General features: G+C 46.7%; 1 protein-coding gene across 2 annotated transcripts; it reads left to right on the top strand.

The window, feature by feature from the left end:
• Window positions 1–319: 319 nt before the first annotated feature.
• Window positions 320–24,216, top strand: EBAG9 (estrogen receptor binding site associated antigen 9). 2 transcript variants are annotated; one of them, XM_066578540.1, is made up of 8 exons: window positions 320–482; window positions 7,740–7,811; window positions 11,610–11,708; window positions 13,738–13,813; window positions 15,575–15,715; window positions 19,185–19,289; window positions 20,525–20,616; window positions 23,785–24,216. In XM_066578540.1, the coding sequence occupies exons 3-8, from the start codon at window positions 11,626–11,628 to the stop codon at window positions 23,903–23,905; spliced, it is 618 nt and encodes a 205-aa protein (XP_066434637.1). In that variant the 5' UTR covers window positions 320–482; window positions 7,740–7,811; window positions 11,610–11,625; the 3' UTR covers window positions 23,906–24,216. The 2 variants fall into 2 exon arrangements, with proteins under 2 accessions (XP_066434637.1, XP_066434639.1); XM_066578542.1 differs by having other exon boundaries at window positions 320–489.
• Window positions 24,217–26,351: the final 2,135 nt, after the last annotated feature.

Below are 26,351 nucleotides of genomic sequence, written 5' to 3'. Positions count from 1 at the left end.
CTAGAGTGGAGTTGCTGCTGGGATGTATGACGTCAGGTAAGGGGCGGGGCCTCACGAGTGAAGCAGTAGCTGAGCGGGAAAATACAGAGGACGAGTGACGCAGCGGCTGGGAGGGTGAACATACAGGAACCAGAGGCTGAGGAGACGAGCGGATTGGACCTGACACGGCTATCTGCTGTAAACACTGCGGGGCTTCACTTCCCGCCTCTACCAGAAAGTCACGTGACCTAAAAATGTCAGCTGACCCTCTGGTCTGGGATACAGCCATTCCCCAATTCCCAGGATGCACCGCTGCGCACCTGACCGTGTGACGTCATGACGCACAGTACGTGCGCTACGTCAGCGTCCTCCCGGGCAGCAGCTGGGCAGAGTGGAGGGAGAGAAGTGTTTGTCTGCCGGGTCCTTCCCTCGCATGCTGCCGCCTGATGGGCGCTCTACACCGGGTACCGGGCGCACGCTGACCTGGAGTCTGTCCTATGCAGGTGCATTGTGGGTATTATACGGGGAGAGCTAATTGTGTACAGGGGGTGTCATGTGTCTCCTGCAGGATGTGGTCACGTGCCGAGTAGTAGGTGGTCACCTAGGTTACTACTGACCTGTGCAAGGCAAAGTATGGCTGCCACCTGGTTGGTTGCCATGGGCAATGTATTTTCCACTTTTATTTAAAGGGCCTGTTTTGTTAGGACTTCCAGACCCTTCGGTGAGCCGCTGACTGCTGAATTTCCGCTGCAAGATTTGTCCTTTTTTTTATTATAAACTTTTTATTTTTGTTTGTCTTTCCACCTTTTTACCTTTCTTGCAGATTTCCTGGCGCCGCAGGATGGTCCAGGCGACGTCTCTACATTGGTCCCCAGTAACAGTGATAGGGCTCCTTCACGTGACCGTATTGTTACAGGGTACTCTGCGCGGTATTATTGTATCTTGTCACCACCCGGAAGGTAATGGTTTGACAGGGCTTCCATAGAGGAACGCCCCTGTCACACCCCTAGCTCCCGATTAGTAGACTTTTTCAGGTCGTAAAAGGTCCTGGCAGCGCGGTGATCTTCACCCCGCAGCTCACACTCACCCCTTCCTGCACTCACCGGTGGCTGTTTACCAGGACTCCTTCGTCTCCCTGGCCGTCGTCACGGTGCTGCGTTGCTTCCCGCTTCTTCGTTGCGCCGCTGCTGTCGCTTGAGCTTGCTCTGCAGTTAGAGGGGATGTGGCCACTGGCAGCTACTCAGCTCCTCTGCCTCCTCACTCTTCACCATGTGTCAGCGGAGCTGCTGCAGAGAGGCAGCTGGGGAGCGGAGTAGCCCTCAGCGGCCGTATCTCAGCGCTAGACAACTGGGTACAGCAGCGGCGTCAGGCTCTGTTATCCGGCCACAAAACTGTGTTCCCGGCCGCCCTGTATTCTTAGCGCTACACCATAGGGGAGCACAGCATCGTTATTGATTGTACCGTGCCCTGGAGGGTTAGGGATTAGTATTGCAGTTAGGCTTACATTATAAACTGTAAATGCTTCCATATTAGCGCTGTAACATGGGAGCATTCACAGCACATAATGTAAGCCTTACTATTCCCTAACCCAACAGGGCACGCTGGTAGCACCTTCCAGGACCTGAAAAATGTCTACCAATCAGAAGCTAGGGGTATCATAGGGGCGTTCCTACATTTCAGCCCTGTTAAACCACTAGCTTCCTGGTGGTGACAAGATACAATAATACCACTCCATGCATGAAGTACGCTCTACCGATCTGCCATAGGCTGCCGATCGCACACATTGCGTGAAATACGTGCAATAAGGATCGCAGCATGTTCTATCTTGATGCGTATTTGCCAAGCTGGTGCACAGCCATCGGTGGCCCGCAGCAAGTACACAATGTCCTTGCCTATCGTGTGACTGTCACATGGGGGCGGCACGCAGCACATTTTGCTCATGTGCACCTGCCCTTATAAAGGAGTTGTCTAAAATAGACCCCTTCTCCTATCTCAGCTTTGGCAATCAACTGATCGCTACTAATGATCCATTAAGGGTGCTGACAGTTTTTTCTTTTTCCCACTGTTTCACAAAACATGACTTTTTATCATCCGAGGGTTTGTTTTTTGCAGGATTAGTTGTATTTTTCAGTGGTTTCATTTAAAGGGCTTTTTTAGGCCCAAAATGGAAATGCTGAAGTAGAGACAACCTTTTATCTTCTGCTCTGGACCCTCTTCATCCCGAACAGCCGCTGATCTGCCACTGTGATTACATGCATCATCTCTGCAGTAAACACAACAGACTTCTAGGCGAGATTCACAGTGGTGATCGCAATATCGCTGCGAGAAAATCATAAGGCCTCCCTTGCACAGGCGCTTTTTTTCTGCGCCGCGCTAATCACGGTATAACGCTCCCATTCTTTTCAATGGAGCCTCTCAGACAGCTGCTGGATCGTGGCGCTGTAAAACGCATTGCACGAAAATCACAAGTTCGTGCGATGTGATAAAACACAGGCTCCATAGGGAAACATGGGCGATGAAAAGGAGCAAAACCCAGAAAGATGGGAAATGCCACAGGTTTGGTTTTTTTTTTCTATGCAACCTCTTATGAGTGAAAGCATTGCAGATGCGAAGGCAGACATTGAAAAGCATGGGTTTTCACGCGCTCTCGCATCGCGCAACTTTATCGCCCGTGTGAAACCGGCCTTATCTACAACTTCCAGCCTGCAGAGAGCTTGCTTACCGGCCAGCGCTGTAGCTCTGCTCACAGCGCCTCCAACTTACTGGCCCCAACCTCCCTCTCACTGAGAGGGCCAGAGAAGCTGCTGAAGCAGACAGGAGCTTCCGGCACTCCGAACTGCACACGAGCAATACAGCGCAGTGCTTCCGCTCCTGTCCTCCCATCATGCACTGCTCACAGGAAGATGTCAGTCACATGACCACTGCAGTGTCACTGTTCTAAACTCCTGCCATCATGGCACCTAAGAAGTGAGTGACTGTTTACAGTCGTCAGGTGACTTCCTGTGATGGCATCTTCCAGCAAAAGGATGGCCGGGCTGCAACGCTGGGTAACCGTGGCAGAGGGGGGTTAAATACTGTTGCAGGTATTGGGGGAGGAACGTTGTTTGGTAACCGGAAAACCCCTTTAATGTAACACGTATTAGAAAATTTTAAGTTTTCCAAATGGAATAAAATGTAAAAAAAAAAAAAAATTCAATTTCGCCACTTTTGTTTGGGAGGGGGGGGGGGGGGGGGGGGGACGGGCAGTCTTGTGTTTACATTGTACACCGAGGTTCAAAAATGGCATAACTTTTTGTGTGGGTCAGTATGATTACAACGATAGAAAGAAAAAAAAATCTAAAATTTTTTGTTTTTGTTGCTTTCTGACCATAACTTTTTAAAGCTTTTTTTTTTTTTTACTTTTGATGATTTTATTTTGTGTAGTGATTTAAAAAAAAAACAAAAAAAACTTATTCAACTTTTTTTTTTTTCTTCTTCTTCTTTCAGTCCCCACAAGAGACTTGAACTGGCGATCATCTGATCACTTATACAATATACTGCAGTACTTCACATGGGAGATGCAGATTCTCACCCATAGTGAGCTGCAGCTACTAAAAGTTCAGTATTGCAGTATATTGTATTTCTGCAGGCATTCTATTAGCCCTTCTACAGGCTGATCTTGATATTCCATGTATTTCAGCCTGGGCTGCTGTGACTCCCGAATGCCACTCCACAATCTCACTGCCGGGGGGGCCGTTCACTCACGCTAACAGCCCACTTAAATGCCGCTGACAGATTTGACAGCAGTATCTAAATGGTTAACAGCTGTGATTGGAGTTCTCCAACAGCTGGCACCTGCAGCCGCCGTTAAAGACAACTGGCACCCACCACGTATGGAGCAGGTTTGGTTCTCAGACCGGCTTCATACAAACCCCACCGCCATAGGAGGCCCATTTGTCACCCTTCAACATTAAAGGAAGTCTCAGTACAATTTGGCCTAAGAACCTAATGCACTAACATGTGCATGCTGTCCCAACAAACCCAGGGTCACCTTTATAGTTTGCCAAAGTGTCTCTTGCGCCCCAATATCAGGGAAGAACCATTTTCACCTGTTATATGCAAATGACCCCCAGAGCGTCAGATGGGCGTCCCTCCCCTGTGAAAGGTCCAGCTTATTTTTAGCCCTTTGTTTCCCAAAACGCCCCTTTTCTTTCTGAGTGACGCCTCTGTCTCTTCCCACTGGAGACCTGTTATGTTCCACTTCACATTTGCCTTATCTGCGTTTCGCATCGTCCTGCCCGGCGCAGACGTCACGCACAGCAAATCAACTAGGTGCAAATTTTTATTTTCTTAAAATTTGATACAGCAATAGAATGTCGTAGTATACAGCATGTACAGAGCGTCAGGATGGCGGAGGGCCGCGGTCAACATGGTTTAGGCTATGTGCCCCTAATCCTGACCTCGTTCCACATTCAGCCGGAGAAGTATCTATCAAAAATTGGAAACTCTCCTATTTTAGAGAACCTCATTTACATACGTACAATATATATATAAATAAATGATGACCTTAATGCATTAATAATTGAAAAGTAGATGGAAATGTGCACACTTAATGCAAAATAAGAGCATTGTGGCTGTTTAACCCATTAGGGTAAGAGCGTGAGTTTCCAGAATGCTTCATTACTAGAGATGAGCGAACGTACTCGGTAAGGGCGATTTCGCAATCGAGCACCGCCATTTTCGAGTACTTCACTACTCGGGTGAAAAGTACTCGGGTGCGCTGTGGGGCGGGGGGTTGCAGAGGGGAGTGGGGGGTAGCAGTGGGGAACAGGGGGGAGCCCTCTCTCTCTCTCCCTCCCCCCCCCCCCCCACTCCCCGCTGCAACCCCCCGCTCACCCACAGCGCACCCGAGTACTTTTCACCCGGGTAGTGAAGTACTCGAAAATCGCGGTGCTCGATTGCGAAATCGCCCTTACCGAGTATGTTCGCTCATCTCCATTCATTACTGAGAAGCGCTCTCCTCCAATTCCCTCCTTGGAAAGGTCTACTGACTCTATATCTTAATCACTGTCTTGGAGATGGTAGGTGTTAGGAGATGTATAAGGCCATGCAAGCTCTGCTGGGAAATCTATGCAAATGGAAAGATGGAATAATGCCTCTACAGCGCCACCTTTTAGAAGACAGCATTCCTGCGAGTCAATGTCTGACCTTTCTCAGGCCTTGTGACAATGCCTGGGAATATAAACCAAAGCCAGAGTCTCCCCCAGAAGGAAAAGAGACCCATTTACAGAGGCTGTTTTGGGGTTTTGCTCCCCATCAGTGTCCAGTAGGTCTCATCCAGTCATCTACCTACTTGATTTTGTTAGCAGAACCCTTTATATTTAACCAGTGAGCCTCCACTCTAGAAAATCTCTAACAGCTGGGCATGGTAAAGAAAAGAAGAGCCAATATTCCCCCCTCTCCAGCCCACACCCCTAAGAGCTGAGCGCCTCGGACTCCCAGACGGAACTCAGGTGGTCAGGATGTGAGCGTTGATACTAGGAGTTCAGAAGGTAACGCTGCAGACTCGGATGGCTGCAGCAATCACCTGTATTTTTTCGGACATGCGTACATGCCAGAGCCGCTCAGCTGTTCCCGGGGCGAATAGAGAGAGGGGAGTCTTGTAGTGTGTGTGTGTTTTTTTTTTTTTTTGTTTTTTTTGTTTTTTTTTATGCTATGCCCAACTATTTAGATTTTTTTTTCTTTTTTCATTGTTAATAATGGGACCATCATCGTTTGCTCGCTCACTTCTCGTTACATGTAAACACTCCCCGCTCCATGTTGTGCGTAGGAATGTTAAGCACTGAACGAGGAATGAATGATTCTCAACGATGTATCTGCCTGCTTAAACAGGCTGCACAAGTTAGTGGTAACATCACCTGCTTGTGCGCTCGTTCCAACGAGGATCGGCTTGTCTAAAAGGTACATCAGTATCTGCTATGGCGCCCACATGGAACATCTGTAAGGTGAAGTAAAGGCTTGAGCTCTTCCATCTTTCCATGTGATTCTGGCTGTTGGATGTCAGTTCGTCTGTGAAGAAATTGGCTTTATTTTTGCGCCTTTTTTTGAGTCGTGCTGTACTAATTTTCTTTATTGGATACAGCAATAAAATAAAGTTTTACTCTTACTACTTGAAGTCATTGGTCCTGGGGTACAGCTGAGGGGAGCGGGCTCAGTCGTTCTGTTTGCTATGGCATTGTCATAGGATATGCTACATAATTATATGTAGCAGGAGACCTTTGTAATAAAGAAGCCCTTTGGTTTGGTTGCTGGCGCTGTTTTTGGGGTGCCCTGCAGGCGCTTATATTGGGGGTACTTGCACCAGGCCGTTAAAGGGGTTGTCCCGCGGCAGCAAGTGGGTCTATACACTTCTGTATGGCCATATTAATGCACTTTGTAATGTACATCGTGCATTAATTATGAGCCATACAGAAGTTCTAAAAAGTTTTTCACTTACCTGCTCCGCTGCTGGCGTCCTCGTCTCCATGGTTGCCGTCTAATTTTCGCCGTCTAAAATGGTCGAATGGCCAAATTAGACGCGCTTGCGCAGTCCGGGTCGTCTTATCTTCTCAATGGGGCTTCGTGTAGCTCCGCCCCGTCACGTGCCGATTCCAGCCAATCAGGAGGCTGGAATCGGCAATGGACCGCACAGAAGAGCTGCGGTCCACGGAGGAAGAAGATCCCGGCGGCCATCTTCAACCGGTAAGTATAGAAGTCACCGGAGCGCGGGGATTCAGGCAAGCGCTGAGCGGTTTTTTTTTTTAAGTCCCTGCATCGGGGTTGTCTCGCGCCAAACGGGGGGGGGGGGGTTGAAAAAAAAAAAAACCCGTTTCGGCGCGGGACAACCCCTTTAAGTGTATAAATTAATGTTTGTAACACAACACTTAAGAAAACTTGTTAGAGCAAGTTCTAACACAGCAAAAGCTGTTGAAAAGTTTGTGTCCCACCGTTTAATGTGTAAAGGGGCAGTGGCAAGTTAGAAAGTTATCCCCACAGTACAGGGCACTCATGTCAAAAGCCTCGCGAGCCAAATCCGGCCCACCACCTCGTCTAATGTGGGCCGCTGGCCATGCCGCAACAAGCACACGACTTATGCATTCTGCAAACCCGGCCTAAAGCTGATGTAGTCCTTGGTGAAAATTAGTTTGACACACCTGGGATAGGAGATAATTTTATGATTAGTGGGTGTCTGACTGCTGAGACCCCCACCAATCTAAATGGAAGTGGGAACAAGCCCTTAAAGGGGTTGTGCCAAGTTATAAAGTTATCCCCCATCCACAGCATGGGGAATAACTTTATGATCGCACACCTGGACAACCTTCACTCCATTGACTTGAGGACCAACCAGACCCACCGATCATAAAGTTATCCTGTGGATAGAGTAAAACTTGGCATAACGCTTTAAGGGCTTGTTCACACTTGTGCTGGTCATTACATTTTTGCTTTTGTTCTAGGAGTTCCAAACAGCAGCAAAACCAGTAGTGCCAGAGCCAAATGGCGCCGGGTAGAACCCAGTGCGTATAGTGGGTTCCGATGGCTGCCATTATGCACTCTGGCATTCCCCCAGATGAAATAGCGCTGCGTACGGAAATCTAGTAAGACGGAGGCTCCAATGCAGATGTGACAGCCAAAGTATCAAGTTAAACTTTACTACACCTGTATGCCATAATACAGTACTTTAGTAATAATGTGCGGGGTTATTCTTCTACTATTCCTACAATCTGTTCTTCTACTCTCTCCAGTGACTACAGAGGACTGGGATCTACAACCTGCTCAGACCTTTGAATGAAGCTTAAAGAAGCCGCAGCTCATAGGTAGGTTACTTGTCACATGATCAGAGTGCGCGGCTGAAGGAACACACCTTGTCCATAGGAGCAGGACCTGTAGTGCCAGCGCCCTTTTAAACAGAATGATTATTGTTCAAAAAAATCGTGCAAATTTGAAGCATAATCGTTTGGTGTAAACGCAGCCAATGACTGACGAGTGATAATTTGTTTGTTTCTTGTTCAGCAGTCATTTTGTACAGGCATAAAAGTAATTGCACATGCAAACTATTTATCTGCCTGTATAAAGAGGCTGCACGACCGAATTCTGTAATTGTTCTTTTGTGGAAACGATTTATCGCTCCGTGTAAAAGGAGCCTTAAAGGGGTTGTCCCGCGCCGAAACGGCTTTTTTTTTTTTTTTTTTTTTCTATAGGCCCCCCGTTCGGCGCGAGACAAAACACAAGGGATGGGTTATAAAAAAAAAAAAAAAAAAGTTTAGAACTTACCCGAATCCCCGCTCTGCGGCGACTTCTTACTTACCTTACCAAGATGGCCGCCGGGATCTTCACCCACGATGCACCGCGGGTCTTCTCCCATGGTGCACTGTGGGCTCTGTGCGGTCCTTTGCTGATTCCAGCCTCCTGATTGGCTGGAATCGGCATACGTGACGGGGCGGAGCTACGCAATGACGCGTAGAAGGGGGCGGAGCCAGAACGCCGCTTGTGCCGAGACCCAGGAGAAGGGAGAAGACCCTTCTGCGCAAGCGCGTCTAATCGGCAGATTAGACGCTGAAATTAGACGGATCCATGGCGACGGGGACGCCAGCAACGGAGCAGGTAAGTGAATAACTTCTGTATGGCTCATATTTAATGCACGATGTATATTACAAAGTGCATTAATATGGCCATACAGAAGTGCTTACCCCCACTTGCTTTCTCGGGACAACCCCTTTAAGGTACTGCTAGGCGGAACGATGATTATTCAAAAAGTCATCAAACTGACAAAAGTTAACGCTAATTGTTCAGTCTAAACGTAAGTGAATTAAGAACAAAAATTGTTCACTTTTTGATCGTCATTCGTTTTATGCAGGCATAAAAATTATCATTGGCGCATTCAGTTTAAACAGCGCTCCTGCAGTCATTAACATTTACTTATATAGTGAACGTGAAAGACTGAGCAACGCTCATTTGACCGAGCCAACGATAATGTGTCTGCCTGTCTAAACGGGCTGAACGAACTAACGATGATGTCACTCGCTCGTTCAAACGAGAATTCATTGGTGTAAAAGGAACTTTATGGCCCATTTACACGTAACTATTGCTCAAAATTCGTTCAAAGGAATTGGAGCAAAAATAGCGGGGTGTAAATGTAAAACTATCGCTTACCATTTGTCGTTATCGCTGACTCTGTCGGCATAAAAAACTGTCATTGGCTCGCTGGCTTCTTTTGTGTAAATTCTCCTGCTCAGCGCTTTACATTGAAGGTGAGGCGCTGAGCAAGAGGCACCGCAATCCAGTGATAAGCCTTTCAGTGTAAAGTCTCTGCACGAATGCCAACGACCTTAGCGGTGATGTCAGCGCTCGTGCAGTTGTTTAAACGGCTGCCAGCCTGTGTAAAAGGGCTGTCATGCTTCCGGAGATAGAACATCATTCATCGCCCTGGAAACCATGCTTAATTCTGTGAACAATGCAACAAACTGCTGATTTACCCTTTGATAAGCGGATATTCTATTACACTAACTCATAGGGATATGAGATCCGGCGTCCTGAGAATATGAATGGGTCATGACACAGGTGCTCTAAGTGTGGATCTATAAGGCCTCATGTCCACGGAGAAAATCAGATCCGCTGCAGATTTGTAACGCGGATTTGGGCTGCGGATGCACTGTAATTGTCTTTTATTTTTCATGCGGCAGATCAATTGAGCTATGTGCTCTATGAGCTCCCGCACGCGTGATCCGCACCTAAATGGAGCATGTCCATTTTTTTTCATGCTCCAGAAATTTTTTAATTCACTTTTAAATACCATCCGCAGGTATTTATCTCCCCGCGGGTGGTCAATGCATCCCTATGGGGCGCGGATCCGTGCGAGGGAAAAACGCTGCGGATTTTAATTCTTATTTTCCCCGTGGACATGAGGCCTTAGGATTGAACTAATATGAATGTCTGATGTCATCAGTGAGATGTAATTAAGGTGGTTCTCTGTAGCTTAGAATGTCTATTGCAGTCCCCTTTGTTCCAGTGGGTGAACGGTCTCCTCCAGTCAGAAGAACTGCAAGTGCTCATCTTGTATTATGGACCTAGTCATCCTCGTAATTGTGAGGGCCACCACTCGTGTCCTCCCACCAATGACTTATCTAAGAGGGCTTCAGATGGCAACTTAAGCCCCCCATACACATTAGTGTTTAGTTATCCAAGCCCGCCTTTTAGCAGGGCTGGATAACTCTTTAAAGGGCGTATCCGGGTGACTTACTTTTTTTTTTTTCAAGAACATGCTCAGCCTTCTGTAATAAGATAACAGAATACATACTCGCCTTCCCCGATCTTACCTGCACCTGGACCCCTTTGGTCTTCACCTCCAGGAGGGGAATGTGGATGGCCCGATGTTAGATCATGTGAGCGCTGCAGCTATTCGCTGGCTCAAAGGAGCTGGTGATGGGCTGCTGCGGTCACCCTTTTGTCAAGGATGGCATCACCAGCTTCCTGCACCTGGAAGAGAAGGCCAGCGGGAACTGGGCGTAAACGAAACTGGGGGAGTAGAGAAGGTGAGTGTTCTGTTTTACTATCATGGGCTGAGCACATTTTTGAAAAGTATGTCCATGTATAACCCATTCAATGTATATGGTGGCCACTCAACGTTCCCCTGATGGGTGATGCTGGGGTGTTGAATTTCAATGCCTGATGCTTTTGTTCCATGTTGGATAAGCTGGTGTTAGAGCTGTCTGGCTGTGGCTTATCCTTCTAAATATATGAACACTTGGACGAGCCGAACATTCGTATGTATGGGAGAATTGGGGAGCACTGCGGTTGGTTGGCTCCAACATCGCATCTTGCTTCCTCCCCGCCGGGTCTCTTTACATCCTGTCTGATGGATGCAAAAATTCAATTTCTGCTCATCTGGAGATTGTTAGAACTCAGATCCTCATGAGAGGCAATGGTGCAAGGGAGAAGCCTGCCACACCAATTAAGGACAATCCACTTATGAACCAGGTTAGACGAAAAAGTTCCAGCGCTCATCATCTTGTTAAAAAAAGAAACTTTCTGTTATCAAAAATATTAAAAAGGGTGTATGCACCCCACAACACTTATGTATTCTTAAAGGGTTGTGCCACAATTTCAAATTATTGCCTATCCTGTGGCTGGGGGATAACTTGCTGATCATTGGGGTCACACCTCTTGATATTTTCTTGTTTAACAAGGTGAGTGCTGCAACTTTTCACTGAACTTGTGGGTGACATCGGGGTTTCCATATAGAGATTTGAAAATCAGACATTTTTTTTTTTTTGCAAGGTTACTTGTTACTCCCCTGTATTCCTCACAAAAAAAGGAAGTTGTGAGGTGTGCCTGCAAAAATCTTAAAAAACTTGATCTAAATTCTTAGCGATGTCTTGCGAGCGTGGAGCCGCAACCTACGGGCGTGTGCGACCCAAAACTTTCCACGCAGATTTTGCACTAAGAATTTCCAACAAATTACAACTCAATACTTGTGTAGAACTTCTCTGACTTCATGGCCACAGCGCTCGATACAGCCGGCCCTCCTGCTAATTGGGGGATGAGCGGTGCACGCTGCGCTGGACGTGAGGCTGAACAGAGGATTTAATGGAGAGTATATCCTTGTGTATTTGTAGGTGAAGAGCTCTCAGGATGGCCGTCACACAGTTCCGCCTCTTTAAGATTTGCACTTGCCTCGCTTCCATCCTCGCCTTCTTCAAGAGATTGATATGCAGGTATTAGTAACACCTTTCTGAATGCTTACTCTTAGAAAAAGCACTACTGATCCATCATATGCTTTGTGCTTCAGAGCCTCTCTTTAAATTATGGCCTGAAAATAAAATCTCGCTTTATTTTTTTTTTGTTATGGGCCAATTTCAGTTTTAATCTTTTTTTTTTTTTTTTCTTTCCTGTTTTTGTGATAAAATTTAAAAAAAGGCCAGGATGGCTGAGACTTACGGAAACGGCATAAGACGGCCTGTTTGGCTATTTTTGAAATTCCCAACCACTCCGGATGCCTTGTACAGTGCAGTATTCCCATTACAGCCATGATTGGCCGACATGGAAATATTCCTTTAAAGCCAAGGGAAAAATCTGACTCTGGCGCCCTGCTTGCGCTTTTATTGGGATGTTTCTGGTGGTTTGATTATACTGGGGCTGTTTATTGAGGCACTATATACATAAAGTAGTACATATACACACACTATACTAAATCAGATTTATTTTTTTTTTGTATTAACTTTGACAATGCAGGCTGCCTGTGATTTTTGGCTCAGGGTGCTTCTAGACGGAACAATTATCATTCAAGCTAGTGAAAGCAAACAATAATCGCTCGGTTTAAACACAAGCCAACAACTAAAGGACAAACAAGAATCGTTCACTCTTCGCTCGTTGTTCCTTTTCGGCAGGCATTGTTGGCTCGTCTACTTATCGTTCTGTTTAAACAGCAATCATTCAGTCTTTCACATTTGCTTATACACTGGATGTGAAAGACTGAACGAGCCAACAATGTATTTGCCTGTCTAGACGGGCTGCGTGAGACTGAGCGACCTCACTTGCTCCTTCAAACAAGAATCGTCTGATCTAAAAAGAGACTTTAAACTTCATGACCTCAATATGTTGGTGTAGACCTATTTCTAGTAGTCCCACACAGTCACTAAGTCTTTCTGCTTGCATATGTACATCACTGGCATGAAGTTACTCCAGTGAGACTCCGCAGTGTTCTCTTCACTGTGGTTTACAGATGGCATAGAACTGGTTAAGAGGAATCCAGCCGCAAATAACACATTTAGCCATGAAGTTGAAAAAGTCATAGTAACACGCTGTAAAGTTGACACTGTGAACGTTAACCCTTTCCAATCCAATGTCGGGCCTGCCCCGACATCATTTCCCTCCACAGCTCCGATGTCGGGACAGGTCCAACACTGCAGTGCAGGAGTGCATCTGCACCCGATCGTCAGACGCATCGGGTGCAGATGCACTCCTGCACTGATCCTCATCAAGGACCCCCAAGGAAAAGGCAGAAAGGGTTTTTGACCCTTTCTGCTTTCTCCTTTACACATTACATAGCGCTCAATTAGCGCTATGTAATGCACAGAGATTCCGGCCGGCGATCATGTGCCCGCCGGTGTTACCTGACCCCCAGCGGTCACATGAACGCCGAGTCGGGAGTCTGCACCGTGGGGGGGAATGCAGAAGTAATACTTCCGCGTTCTCCCTTCTGCCTCCCAGCCCGGCGATCATGTGACCGCTGGGTGCCACCTGACCCCAGCGGTCACATGATCGTTGAGCCAGAAGGCAGAAGGGAGAATGCGGAAGACGCCGGACAGGTAAACAGGTCCCCCCGCGGTGCAGTGAGCACCTGCACCCTCCTGAACTCTGCCAGTTCAGTAGGGTGCAGGGAAAATGTATTTTTTTTTTCTCATCCATTCTCCCCAGCTCCAAATTATTTAGAGCTGGGGAGAATGGATGAGAAACAATGGATTGGAAAGGGTTAATGCAGTTAGATTTACCTCTTCCCTGTGGGGTGACCAAGGGGCGGGGCTTATTGATTTTACGATTATGGATAAAACCAGAATTGCTCTAACTTGAAAAGGCAACTTAATTAAATTACTCACCCAGCCCTACTGTAAACACAGCAGCATATTTTGATGACAGAACTGTTTCATTTCCACTTTGTAGCAAAATCTATACTGATTGGATGCAGTTACCTGTATGTGACCATTTTGGTTGATCTGTGTTGTGTCCCTCTGCTTTTTTTTAAAGGTCTGGCCGTGGTAGAAAGCTAAGTGGGGATCAGATAACGTTGCCAACAACTGTAGACTATTCTGTTCCTAAGCAGGTCAGTTAACCTTTCTCGTGTGTGTGTGTGTGTGTGTGTGTGTGTATCGTAAAGCAACTCTCCAATTTCAGGACAATGTTTTGTCGCGGGACTGGAGTGGGATGGGGCATATCACCTGCTGTCACTCTGATCTGCTGCTTACGGGTCCTGTTTTCGGCTGTCAAACGCAATCTTCAGACTACTTAGTGCTTTGGTAGTATTATGCCTGCTCTCTGATTAGCCAGAGCCACTTTCGTGCTCAGCACTGGCCAATCGGAGAACAGTGTCCATTACATAGATAGAAGCCATCTTGGACGGTCGTAAACGGGACCCAAAACCACCAGATTGGACTGGCGGCAGAGAAGAACAAATGCAGGTAACGTGTCCCTCCTGGGACACAATTTTGTCCAGAAAGCAGAGGGTGGCATTAAAGGAAACCTGTCATCACATTTAAGCAACACAAACTACATGAATGAGAACTAAGCATGCAGAAAGTCAGGCTGCTAGTGCAAGCTGACGTTGTGGGGACACGGCACTGGAACGCGGCTCCTGGTGAGTATGGAACACAGCTCCCTGGACACCCTGTTCCATAGGTTTTGAGCTCCATATTTTAGTTTACGGGGCTCAAAAGTGATGACTGGTTCCTTTTAACGTTTTTTTGTTTTTTACCTAAATGTTCAAAGAAATAATCGTACACGTCTTTCAGTGAGTTATGGGAGTGATGGGAGTGATGGCGCCTACTGGTTATAGATAGATGTAGCTGCACTTTAGTGAGCAAATCAGTCCCGAGTGCCCCAAAACTTAAAGGGAACCTCAGATTGCTGGAGTTACGACCACTGGGACCCTCAGCAATTCCAAGATTCATGTATGAGAATACAGCGGTGGTGTGCATGTGTGACCACTGCTTCCTTCACTTCTGTGGTATGGAGGAAAGATTACCAAGAGCATCAACCTCCCTCTGTCCCATAGAAGTGAATGGAGTAGAGGTCACACATGCACACCCTCACTCCATAATCATGACCTCGTCATCGCTGGTAGGCCCACAGTCAGACCCGCAGCGTCCAACATTTTTCCTCTATCCAGTAGGCAGGGGATAAATGTCACTACTGAGAGACCCTTAACCTTGATTCAGGGTCATATTGGTTCAAGAAATTCAGCACCACAAATTCTGCTGACTTCAGCCATGTCACATGTAACTTTTGAGTCTTGTCTCGGGGGCCATTTTCAAGTTGTTTTATGTACCTGCTACCACCACTAGGGGGTAGAGCAGCTTTAGTCACTATTTATGGCGATTGTTCAACTGTCTGAAAAAAAAATTACTATTCATTAAATGTTAATTTATATAATGAGAAGTTGCACAATTTTAGCTTTTTCACCTCATTACTTTCAAGATTTCTGCTGCTATTCAGAGATCCTTCATGGTTTCTCTGAGGCTGAAAACGTGTCCTGGTCACATGCTGGACACGCAGATACCTGTTACCAGCCGTGCGCCCGCATGTACATCACGTGTCTGGCACAGATATTCAGCCTCAGAAAAGATCTCTTCGTGATGGAGTCTTGGGTTCCGTTTTTACAGGGTCCATGACTGATCCCTGATGTTGATATATAATGGATTAGTCAAGTTTATTTTTCCTACACTGGATGGAATATTATGATATATCTTGGTTCTCCCCATCAGAATATCTTATTGGTGGAGCTTAAAATGCTGAGTGGTATATTGGTGGTAAATATGGCTTCTTACTGCTCAGTAGTTGGCCTTTTGTAACTCCTTGTATGGTTTAGGTGGAAGAGTGGAGTTCTTGGGATGATGAGGTGCCGACAAGTGTGAAGATCGAAGGTGGAAATGGGACACAAAATTCTGTGGAGCAAACCGAACCCGACTACTTCAAAGATATGGCGCCAACCATCAGGAAAACGCAGAAGGTCCGTTCATGCACCGCAATGTGATTCGGGTGTGGTATGAGCAGACTTGCTGCTCTGCCATGTCTGTTGGCTCTACCACCATCTCTTACACTTACCTATTTACCACCGTGAGGCTGGACTTGCACACATTGTTTTTAATGGCATTTAATTTTTTTAAAGGGGTTCCTCCATTGTTAAGGACCTATTGTCGGGATAGGTCATCAGTATCTGGTAGGTGTCCTCTATTTGGGAACCCTGACAATCTGTAGTACGAAGGGACCGCGGCATCTTCTCAGGCCAGTGACCTCGCTTTCATTCATCGTGTGGCCTGAAAGCAGCTCAGTCCTAGTCAAGTTAATGGGATTGAGCTGCTACACCAGGCTCTCCCTTCAGAATGTGCGATGCTGTGCCTGGTGTGCAGATAACTGCAGGGGTCCCGAACAGCAGACCCACACTGATCAGATATTGCTGACCTATCCTAAAGATGGGTCATCAACATTGGAGTCGCAGAAAACACCTTAAGAGGAGTTATCCAGCCCTAGAGCTCGTCGACACTGGTGTATGAGTACAACGCTGCGAGTCCTGCGATTGGCGCTGCACATGCCTAGGATTCTGACATCAGACATGCGCATTGTAACCACTTTTTTTCTCTTCAAATCCCCTGCTGTGTGCAGAGCGGGGCTCCGTATTGAACGCTGCCCTCTCACAGGCATTGCGAGGGGGGAGTGTTTCAATGCGCTTCCCTTCAGGGCTCCGTATGAAACGCAGAGAAATAGAGAGTGCTGCAATTTAGTTCTCCTGCATTTTATGCGGATGTCCTGTCGCAGTGCCAACGCAGGTGTGAATGGAAGAATGAAAGTCCATAGACTTTCATTGCCTCCATTCACCGTGTGTTGTGCAGGGAAATACGCATGCCTAATATGCAGTGACAATACACCCACGTGAATGAGCCATAAAGAGGTTTTCCCATAACTTAAAATTGCTTCACAACCTCTGTCCTTCCTGATTACTTTTGACCAGGACATGTGACCATAGCAGCGATCTTCTATAGGCAGTGATTGGCCGCAGCTGTCACATGTCCTGCCCAGTAATAACCAGGAAGGGCAGAGTGGTTGTGAAGCAATTTTAAGTCGTGGTACTTTTTAATGTACCAAAAAATTCTAAGTGGAGTAAAACGGTGCATCTTGTTTTTAAGGCACACAAACTGCAACAAAAATGACACGATAACGTTATTCTATTGGTTAATACGATTACTACGATACCGTGCGTGTGCGTGTGCGTGTGTGTGTATAATTTATTTTTTTTGGCTCTAATACTTAATTTTTTTCAAAGCTATTTAGGTTTTTTATTTTAATTTTCTGTCGCTATTTTCTGACCGCAAAAACTTTTTTTTCCAGTATTTCTGTTGACCCAGTTATGTGAGCGCATTTTGTGCGGCTTTTCCTGTATATTCCGTTGGTACTATTCTGCAGTACATATGACTTTTTAATCGCTTTTTATACCTTTTTTTTTTTCTTGGAGACTGGGTGACCAAAGAAGCGCAATACTGGCGTTCTTTTTTTTTTTTTTCTGACGACGTTCATTGCGTGGGGTAAATAATACATTACTTTGATAGGTTGATCTTTCACGGACGCAGCGATACCAAATATGTATTTTTGTTTTATTATTTAGATTATTTTATTATATATATGGCTAAAGGGGGATTTTCAAGGCTGGGGTCACACGGGCCGTATTCCTGGCAGTAATCTCGCGGTTTTGCTGCAGCGAAAAACCGCAAGTTTTCTGTCAGGAAAGCGCTGCTTCAAAACCCGTGGCACTTAGCTGCGAGTTTTTGAGCGGCTCTGCCGAATGCTGTTCCGTTGCAGCTGACGCTTTCAAAATGGACATACTGCGGCCGGGAAATCCGCACTGCAACGCTGGCTTTGCTGCGATTGATTAGCCGTCTCGTGTGGACGAGATTTTTGTCAAATCTCAACCACATGGCTGGCTAATCACAGGATTAGCGTCCAAGGGCGTATTTACCGCGGCAAAATTCCGGACGTAATTTATGTGGCAAATCCGCCCCGTGTGAACCCAACCTAAAACTTTTTTTATTACTTTATTTTTAAATAAGTTTTAAAAGAACTTGCAATGCTTTGATCGCTCCTCCAGTATGATGTGATGCCATGGCGTTACATTATACTGCTATCTGACAGGCAGTCTATCAAGCCACACCAAAGGCGTGGCTTGATAGGCATTAGAAATGAGCGAGCATACTTGCTAAGGGCAATTGCTCGATCGAGCATTGCCCTTAACGAGTACCGGCAGCAAAGATTCAGCTGCCGGCGGGGGAGAGCGGGGAGGAACGGAGGGGAGATCTCTCTCTACCGCCCCCCCCCCCCTTCCCCCGCTCCCCTGCTCATGGCCGCAACCCGAACCTTTTCTTCCGAGCGGGGAGATACTCGCTAAGGACAATGCTCGATCGGGCCTTTTCGGAAGACCTCCGGCTGCCATGACACCTGCATGGCCACCTGCGATTTCATCGGGAAGGGTGGCATACTGGGCCCAGGAACATCGGTTGGGGGATTGGAGGGGGGGAAGGGGGGTGTTCTTAGGGTTAGACTTTTCTATAGGACTTGAAAAACGAGAAAAAAAAAAGAGCAGGCTTAAATGTAGCTAAATTCATAACAGAACTAAAGAAAACCAAACCACTAAAAACTTTCGAATATTTAGAAACTGCACGCCACAAGGGCCGCACTTGTCCACCCTAATCCAATTGGCTTGTTTAAAATGGTAGGCAAATATCTTGGTGAATGCTGCAGAAGTAGGACGGTGCACGGGCCACCATTCTGCAATCAAACCCTGAGCTCTGCCATTGGCTGCAGCGCCTGGGGCAGCTTGTAACCATGATATTGGAGGGGAGACCTGGAGCGGGATGCATTCAGCGGCAGGGGAAGGTAAGTGTTTCAGCTCTTGTGAGCCCATACATCTAGTTCATTGAGCTGACAGTCCTTTTAATAGAACTACAGATGTAGCAGAACAGAGTTTTGCATATTACCTGTCTCATGGTGCCCGGTCTGTGGTTTTACATAGGGCCGCAGGTAAACCTACTGCTTTATCTTGCATCTGGGGTCACACAGGGGGTTCGGTGCAACTTCTGTTTACTGTAACCTTTAGACTCAAATGAAGTTAATATGAAACTGAACCCAGATAACTCAGGATGTGCAGATCATTCAGCCTCAAAGATTTCAGAACAGACCTGGGTTTCGAGATGTGCTCTCCAAGCTCTGCTACATCAGTGGTTATTGAACAATTAATCAGTCGGCTGTGTCCTTCTCCTGCCAGCAGATGGCGACGCCTACAAGCTGTTCAGTAAACGCAGAAGACTACTGGTGTCTGGGCTAGCGATGTGTTTGCAGAAATAATTACAGATTCGCCACGTTCTGTCTTTCATCGCTTTCCATGGGCGGCAGTGTTTGATCTCGACTTTCTGCTTTGCTTTTGTCTGCAGATCATTGTTAAGAAAAGAGAGCCAATCAATTATACCATCCCAGATGGGAGCCTGGGATTCTCCAGCAGACTGGCAGCTACACAGGATATTCCTTTTGTTCAATCTGTAAGTATTTGATGCTGAGATGCCCGACTGGGTCTACTAGCCTGTGGTCTTTGATATGTATGATGTTCCGCTCACACTGTGGGGGGGGGGGGGGAATTTACTAAGCCTGGCATCTCTAATACTGCTTAGTATGGTTTCCCCCAGCGCACAATGGGCCTAATACAGGAAGAGGTGCCTGGCCCTTAATGCATTAGATGCATCTCGGAACCTATGCAACTGCTGCTGTGTTCAATGCGGGGGGTGCAGTGGGAGAGGGGATCCCCGTTCTCCAGATAAGTGGGGGTCTCGGACGTGAAACTTTTATTACCCATCCTGTGAATAGTCAATAAAAGTTGATGGTGGTGCAACTAGCACCAGGCAATTAAATTATTTAGATCGCCATATTGCTGAGACGCAGTCCTAACTTCTGTCTAAATTGAGATTAGCCCTGCCCCTGTGGGTGGGGCTAATATTGGGCTGGGGATAGTGGATTAGGAAAGGGGACAGTATATGGGAGCTTTGATAACTAGAGGTACATTTCTAAATGGTATGATTGTCGTGCCCATAATCAGTAGTGCCTGACACCCATAGCAGTGACTATTGCTCCTGTGCTTTACTAGAGAGCAATAGTTGTTCAATTGAATGGAGGCGGAGCAGCCAGCGATCATTCAGGCTGCTTGCTTCCATTTACAGTAAACGAGAGTCCTTCATACAATGACTGGCTCTTGTTTACGCTGTGCGAGAAGCCCCATAGTATTACGTTATACCACGATCTGACAGGCAATCAGCCATGGCAGTGCTGGGGGTCTTTAGAAGGCCCCAGGCTGATGTGGCAACTGAACAGCGCATTTCAATCACATCGTGGGGAGTTGTTCAGGACCCTCAAACTTTGATTGGGTGATTTAAATGCCACTGTCAGGACTGAGTGACAATTAAAGGGTTAACAGCTGCCATCAGCATTCACGCTGATCATGACTGTTGCAGGTGGATGACAGTTGTAAGAAACAACTAGCACCCACATTGTATGGACCGGGATCAGCTCCGGATTGCCTCATACATCGGCTGGGGTGCACACAGTCTGACCCTCACCCACCCCACCAATCATATATTGATAATGTATCTTCAACTCGGGCCGTCATTGTTAAAGTCTTGGGAAACCCCTTCAACAGTGGCGATTCACTCAGTACTGATCACAGGGCTATGATTTCCCAATGTTAGGATCACGCAGCTTGTGTAATCTTAATATATGTTTTTAGGCAGAACTGGGCGATTTGGAAACATGGCAAGAAAATTCAAATGCTTGGGAGGAAGAGGAAGATGCTACTTGGCAGGCCGAAGAAGTTTTAAGGTAATAGGTGCAACTGGCACATCTGGTGTAATGCACTCACCCTATAGTAATACTGGATAGTTGGAGGATGCTCAGGCGGGCACCTGATTGGCAGACCCCAGCACATCAACTCCTGATGACCTATCCTGAGGAAGGATCATCAGTAGTTTTTCCCTGAAAAAGCTATTTAAAGGACTTCTCCACTTTGGACGATTCCTACTTTAGAAGGGTCCTTCGTCAGTAAGCAGGTAACATTGTGCCCCCCTGTAGGGACCCCCCAGCGATCAGCTGTTAATCTGTGGCAAAACCTGAAAGAAGGTGTTAATTTTCTCTGCAGCGTGACCACAGGGGGAATTGGGGTAGTGCACTGTGCCCATTTATATGTGTGTTTCCTGCTATGAATAAGGAATCTGTTTGAAACATGTAAGTGTAAAAAACCTTTTTTTAGAATATGTTTTTATCCATGATGCCAAAATAATGTACTGTTTTTATCCTGGTATCCCAGAAGGTGTCGGAGGTTTGTGTTTTCTGTGTATTGGTGGACGGGGTTAGGACCTCCGGAGTGAGAGACGCTCTCCCCTGTGGCCAAGGGATGAGGGTCCTGAACTGAGGACCCCCATCTATTAATTCAGTATTACCTAGTAGTATATTTAAATGGCTTTTCTAAAGTGGACAGCCCCTCTAAGTCCAACATGGGTTGTAACCTGTATACCTGCTCTAGGCAGGACATCTTGTTTTACAGGCATCGTTTTGTCTATCTGGGTGTTTCCTGGTATAAATAAAGGTGGTGACATTTTGGACGGCTCCCATCTGTTTTGGGTAAACTGTGCACGTTTTTTCAGGAACTTGCTGCTGTGCACGTGCAGCAGGGAGACAATTTAATAATAAATTTAAAGTATTATACTCCAGTCACATACAGACCTGCGGTCCTGTGTTCACTTAGGTAATACATTGCAATACTTCTATATTGCAGTGTATTGTATTATCTGTCTACTTTTACTCTGACCACCATGGCAAGCCCAGAGGTCACTTGTAGGCCTCCAATTTCCATGACAACTTACTGGATGGCGGATGGACTGACATTGAGCTCTCTCCCTTTGTTAACCCTTTAGATGTACCAATCTGCATTGACCACCACATCTAGAGGGTTAAATGGGTTCAGCTGTTTTGCTGCAGGAAGGGCACAGCTCGATACATTGTGCAGTGGCTCGTGTTATTACTGCAGGCAAGCCTGCAGTTCCAGCCCAGACCACTATGCAATGTACAGAGCAGTCTACTTCCTGCAGCAAAACTGCTAGAAGCGGAGCATAAAATTTAATGTTATTCCCTACCCAAAGGATAGGGGATCACTCTATGATCAGTGGGGTACTCTCTGCTGAAACTCCTCACCAATCTTGAAGAGCAGGCCTGTTACCCATTCTTCTTTCACCCACAGTGACATCAGCTTGAATGGAGTAATGTCAAGAGTATGTACGGCCACCACTCCATACATTTCAGTGGGAATGATTGAAATGGCCGAGTGCTTGTACCTCGGCTATCTCTGGTAGCCCCACTAAAAGGGAACAGAATAGCACTGCGCTTCATTCAATCTCCTTGTCACTGTAGTGGGTTGGAGTCTCAGGGGTGAGCCCCTACCGATCAGTTATACCCTATCCACAGGATAACTTTACGTTTTGGGTTCCTGACCATTTAAAGAGATTATGTCCCATGTCTGTCTGTACCCAGTGCCAACGGTAAAATACAGATGGTGCAGCTCTATGACAGCGCCATACTACTGTCATTTCACTATCTTCTTGCTGCGATGTTATAGCACAGCCGCAGGGTGGAAAGCATTAAGTGCTCTCATATATATACTCAGTGCAACTATTGCTGGCACAGTACTATCTGTGGTCTCGTCAGCACACCCCTTTTCTGCTAACATAACACCTCCCACCAGTCAGCCCGACTGGTTCTAGGGCCTACAATACAAATTAATCTGATGATGATTGAAGGATTGAAGGAACTCCAAATCTAGAAGTGAATAATAAAAGTTATGCCGCTTTCACACAGGTGAGAATCTTCTCTTTTTTTTTTTCTTCTCGATGTGACAGAGCTGTAAATCACATGTATGTGCAGCCCATGCTTTCTAATGGATTCTTTCACATGGGCGATGTTTTGTAGGCTGCTACATTGCAAGAAAAAAAATTCCGGCATGTTGAATATTGCCACGATTTGCTATCTTTTGTAGCCCATGTTTCCCAATGGAGCCTTCCTTTATGTTGCATCGTAGAAAAAAGCAGTTTTCGTGCTGTGTGCTGCAACTTTTACAACAGGAAATCCTACTCTTTCCCTTAAAATAACCCCTAGCTACATAAAAAAACCCCAAAAAACGCAATACATCACCTAACAAGCGCTATCCGCTCCGCCACACACTTCCGCAGCTTCGGCACTTGTTTGTAGTCTTCAGCCAGTGCTTCCTAGTCAGGTTTCAAAAACCCTGCCTCCAGGAAGCGCTGGCTCTGATTGGGTGAGTCATGGCTCCTCGAGAAGCGATCACTGCAGCGCTCGATGAATCAATTGCAGCCATTCAATGCAATAACTCAAGCACTGGCTCTCATTGGCTGAGCCGCGGCACTCGAGAACAAATCAGCGCCAGCACTGCCTGAAGATGGGGTTTTTGAAACCCCTGACCAGGAAGCACTGGCTGACTACTATAAACAAGTACTGGAGAAGTGCGTCAGTGCGGACAGCGCCTGTTGGGTAATGTATTGCGTTTTTTTTCCCAATGCAGCCAGGGCTTATAGTTAAAAAAAAAAAAAAAAAAAATCCCAGCAAAAATGCTACAAACTTTGCGATATCGCTGTCGCCCATGTAAAAGAGCTCTCGCTAATTATTTCCAGAACATTCAGAAATTCCTGCAGAAAACGCTGGTTTTCCTTTTCTCCATCTTCTACTGGTAAAGCTAGTGGGTGGGGTCTAAGGAAGAGGCATGGCTTCACAATAAATAATTTGTCTCCTATGGTTGAGAGAGGGGCAGTGTTTCATCTCTGGGAACACATATAGAGAAAGTTTTACTATCTCTTAGGTTAGAAGATATTGTGAGACAGAATAGTATCAAAGGAATTGGGATTCTTCTGGTTTTTTTTTGTTTTTTTTTTTCCTATGCATGCTGTTCCTTTTGTCTAATTTATTCTTCAATTCACTAAACAGGCAGCAGAAAATGGCTGACCGGGAAAAAAGAACCGCAGAGCAACAAAGAAAGAAGATGGAGAAAGAGGTGCAGCGGCAAATGAAGAAAGAACAGAACAAAATCGGAGTGAAATTATCCTAACATCCAGCCACGGATCGGATGCCGCGGGCGCCGCGCCTAACACGAACACTTCTCCGCTTTTTATGATATTTTCATTCAGATAATGGAAGCGCTAACAGCACGCGGTCACTGGGATTTATGGGAAATCTGAACACTGTTCTCATCTTTTTAAGACTATGGATTACAATACCAGATTATTTAATTGCCTCCTCAGACTCTCGCATGGAACTCGTACAATTAAGAAAACTAGGTGTAAATAATTGGTGGAAATCAATCTCTCCATTCTGCTGTGTAACACATGTAATTATTAATTAAAAGATTTTAAAATAAAACTTGCTATAATTTTGTTTAGTTAATACATTAAAATCCATGGCAGAGTGGAGAGCCCCCACAAGGCCCCAGGCTGCCATGGCATCCCACAATCTCATTGTTTGTGGAAGAGGGGATACAGCAGGAGCCCCCTCAAGGACTACCACACCATTCACCTCACTGGGAACTGCTAAAGATAGCAGAGTTAAAGTGCTCAGCAATCTCCAGTGGGCCTATTTATGTCAATGGGACCTCTGGAGAGTGATGAATGGGTGCTTGAAGTCCTCCATCTCCATTGATTCCATTGAAGTGATTTGCACGCATGTGAGGCACTGCTGTCAAAATTTCAGGTCTTGCCAGGAGCGATTTCTCTGGGATTTTCCATGACCGTTTTATGGCTCTGCCTATAGTAGCCCTATGAGGCTCTGCCTGTAGCCCGTTGGCCTTTGTGATTTTGGCTTACTGGCATAAAAATGTTTTATGGCTTTGCCTATAGCCTTCGTGGGTTTTGGCCTTTTAACTTTTGTGGTTTACCTATGGTCTGCAGCCTTTGGGCTTTGCCTATACCCTTTTTGTGTTTTTAATTAGGGCTTCACCAATGTACACTAGCCTGTAGGCTTGTGCGTGCTGAACCTTGCCTTCGCCTCTGATCTCCTTTGACTTATAGTCTTTACCTGACCAGTTAACTTATATCCTTTGTTGTTGGGCTGCTGGTCGGTCACCTCAATTTGACAGGTGATCTTCAGTGGAAAGACAATTGATGAAACCCAATTTTTCCAAGTCGTCTCCACGACAGCACCAATTGAGATTGCCTCCTCCTGATAGGACAGGAACATACTGAGAGGTTAAAAGCTCCCCCCCTTCCCCACTTTCCTCAGTGTCTTCCTGTCCTGCCAGGAGGCAGGATCTCTGAGAGGGGCTGGTGGAGAAGCCAGCCAGGATTTACTTACAGGCGGATCGGAGGCCAGTGGGTCAGCCTGTCCTCCCTTCCAAGCCAGACGACTCCCGGGACGCCACATGGGGTGGTAACCCCCGGGCCAGGTTCCTCAGTCCCCCTCCTCCTCCCTGCAGAGTTACAGCGCAGCGCTCCAGGAAGACCTTTGACGGCGGGGCGTCGCGTCACGTCACGTGCCCAGCGCGATGACGTCATCGCGCCTGCATCACGAGATGCACGGAGGGGGCGGGGCTTAGCGCAGGAGCGCGAAAATTCAAAAATAAAGGAACCTGAGAGAAGCCAGAAGGTGGACCAGCACTACAGGTCGCAAGATGTCTGCAGCACCGGTACAGAAATGAGTGCTCCAGAGACAGCTGAAACCTCAGTGTGGCAAAAATACAAATGCAAATATCCAGTGTATTGTTTACGGAAAAATTGCATATTTACCCGCAAAAAATGCCTTCTTTTGTCGGGGGGATAAGAAAGACATCCTCCTCCCCCCCCCCCCCCCCCCCCCCCCCCAGACCAAAACCCAAAAAATGCGTGACGAGACTGCCAGCTACGTACCAGAGGCCTCTATGCAAGGCGTGCGTAGCTAGGCTAGTCAAAGAGGAATCGGGGGGAATTCATGGAGGACGTTGGGAAGCTGGTGAAAGAGGAGGTTAGATCAGCCCTAACGTCACAGTTGGCGCCGCCAGCGAAACGCCAGAAAAAGGCGTATGTTCCCGACTAGCCTTCCGACTCCGAGAGTTCTATTGGGTCGGAGCAAGAGGAACAGGCGACAGAGGAGTCCTCAGATGAGAAGGACTACAAAAGATACCTATTCCATCAAGACGACTTAACGGAATTGATTAAGTCAGTCAGGGCTACACTAAAAATGGAAGAGCCCAGAGAACCACGTACCCTACAAGGTGAGATATTTGGGGGACTAGGGGAGAGGCGCAAGCATACCTTCCCTGTCCACAAAAATATCACCAAAATAATCCAAAGAGTGAAAGAAACCAGACGCAGGCTCCTTCTCCGCTAGAGGGGTAAAAAGAAGGTACTCATTCGAGGAGGACGTTTGCGCAAGCTGGGAGGAGGTACCTAAGGTAGACGTCCCAGTGGCCAAAGTAGCCAGGAGGACGACCCTGCCCTTTGAGGACGCCGCACAGTTAAAAGATCCCATGGATCGCAAAGCTGAGGGCCTTCTAAAAAAAAATCATGGGAGGCAGTGCAAACATA

This window comes from Eleutherodactylus coqui, chromosome 9, assembly GCF_035609145.1.
Source record: "Eleutherodactylus coqui strain aEleCoq1 chromosome 9, aEleCoq1.hap1, whole genome shotgun sequence".
NCBI classification, from domain to species: Eukaryota; Metazoa; Chordata; class Amphibia; order Anura; family Eleutherodactylidae; genus Eleutherodactylus; species Eleutherodactylus coqui.
This window is presented reverse-complemented; position numbering and strand designations above follow the sequence as displayed.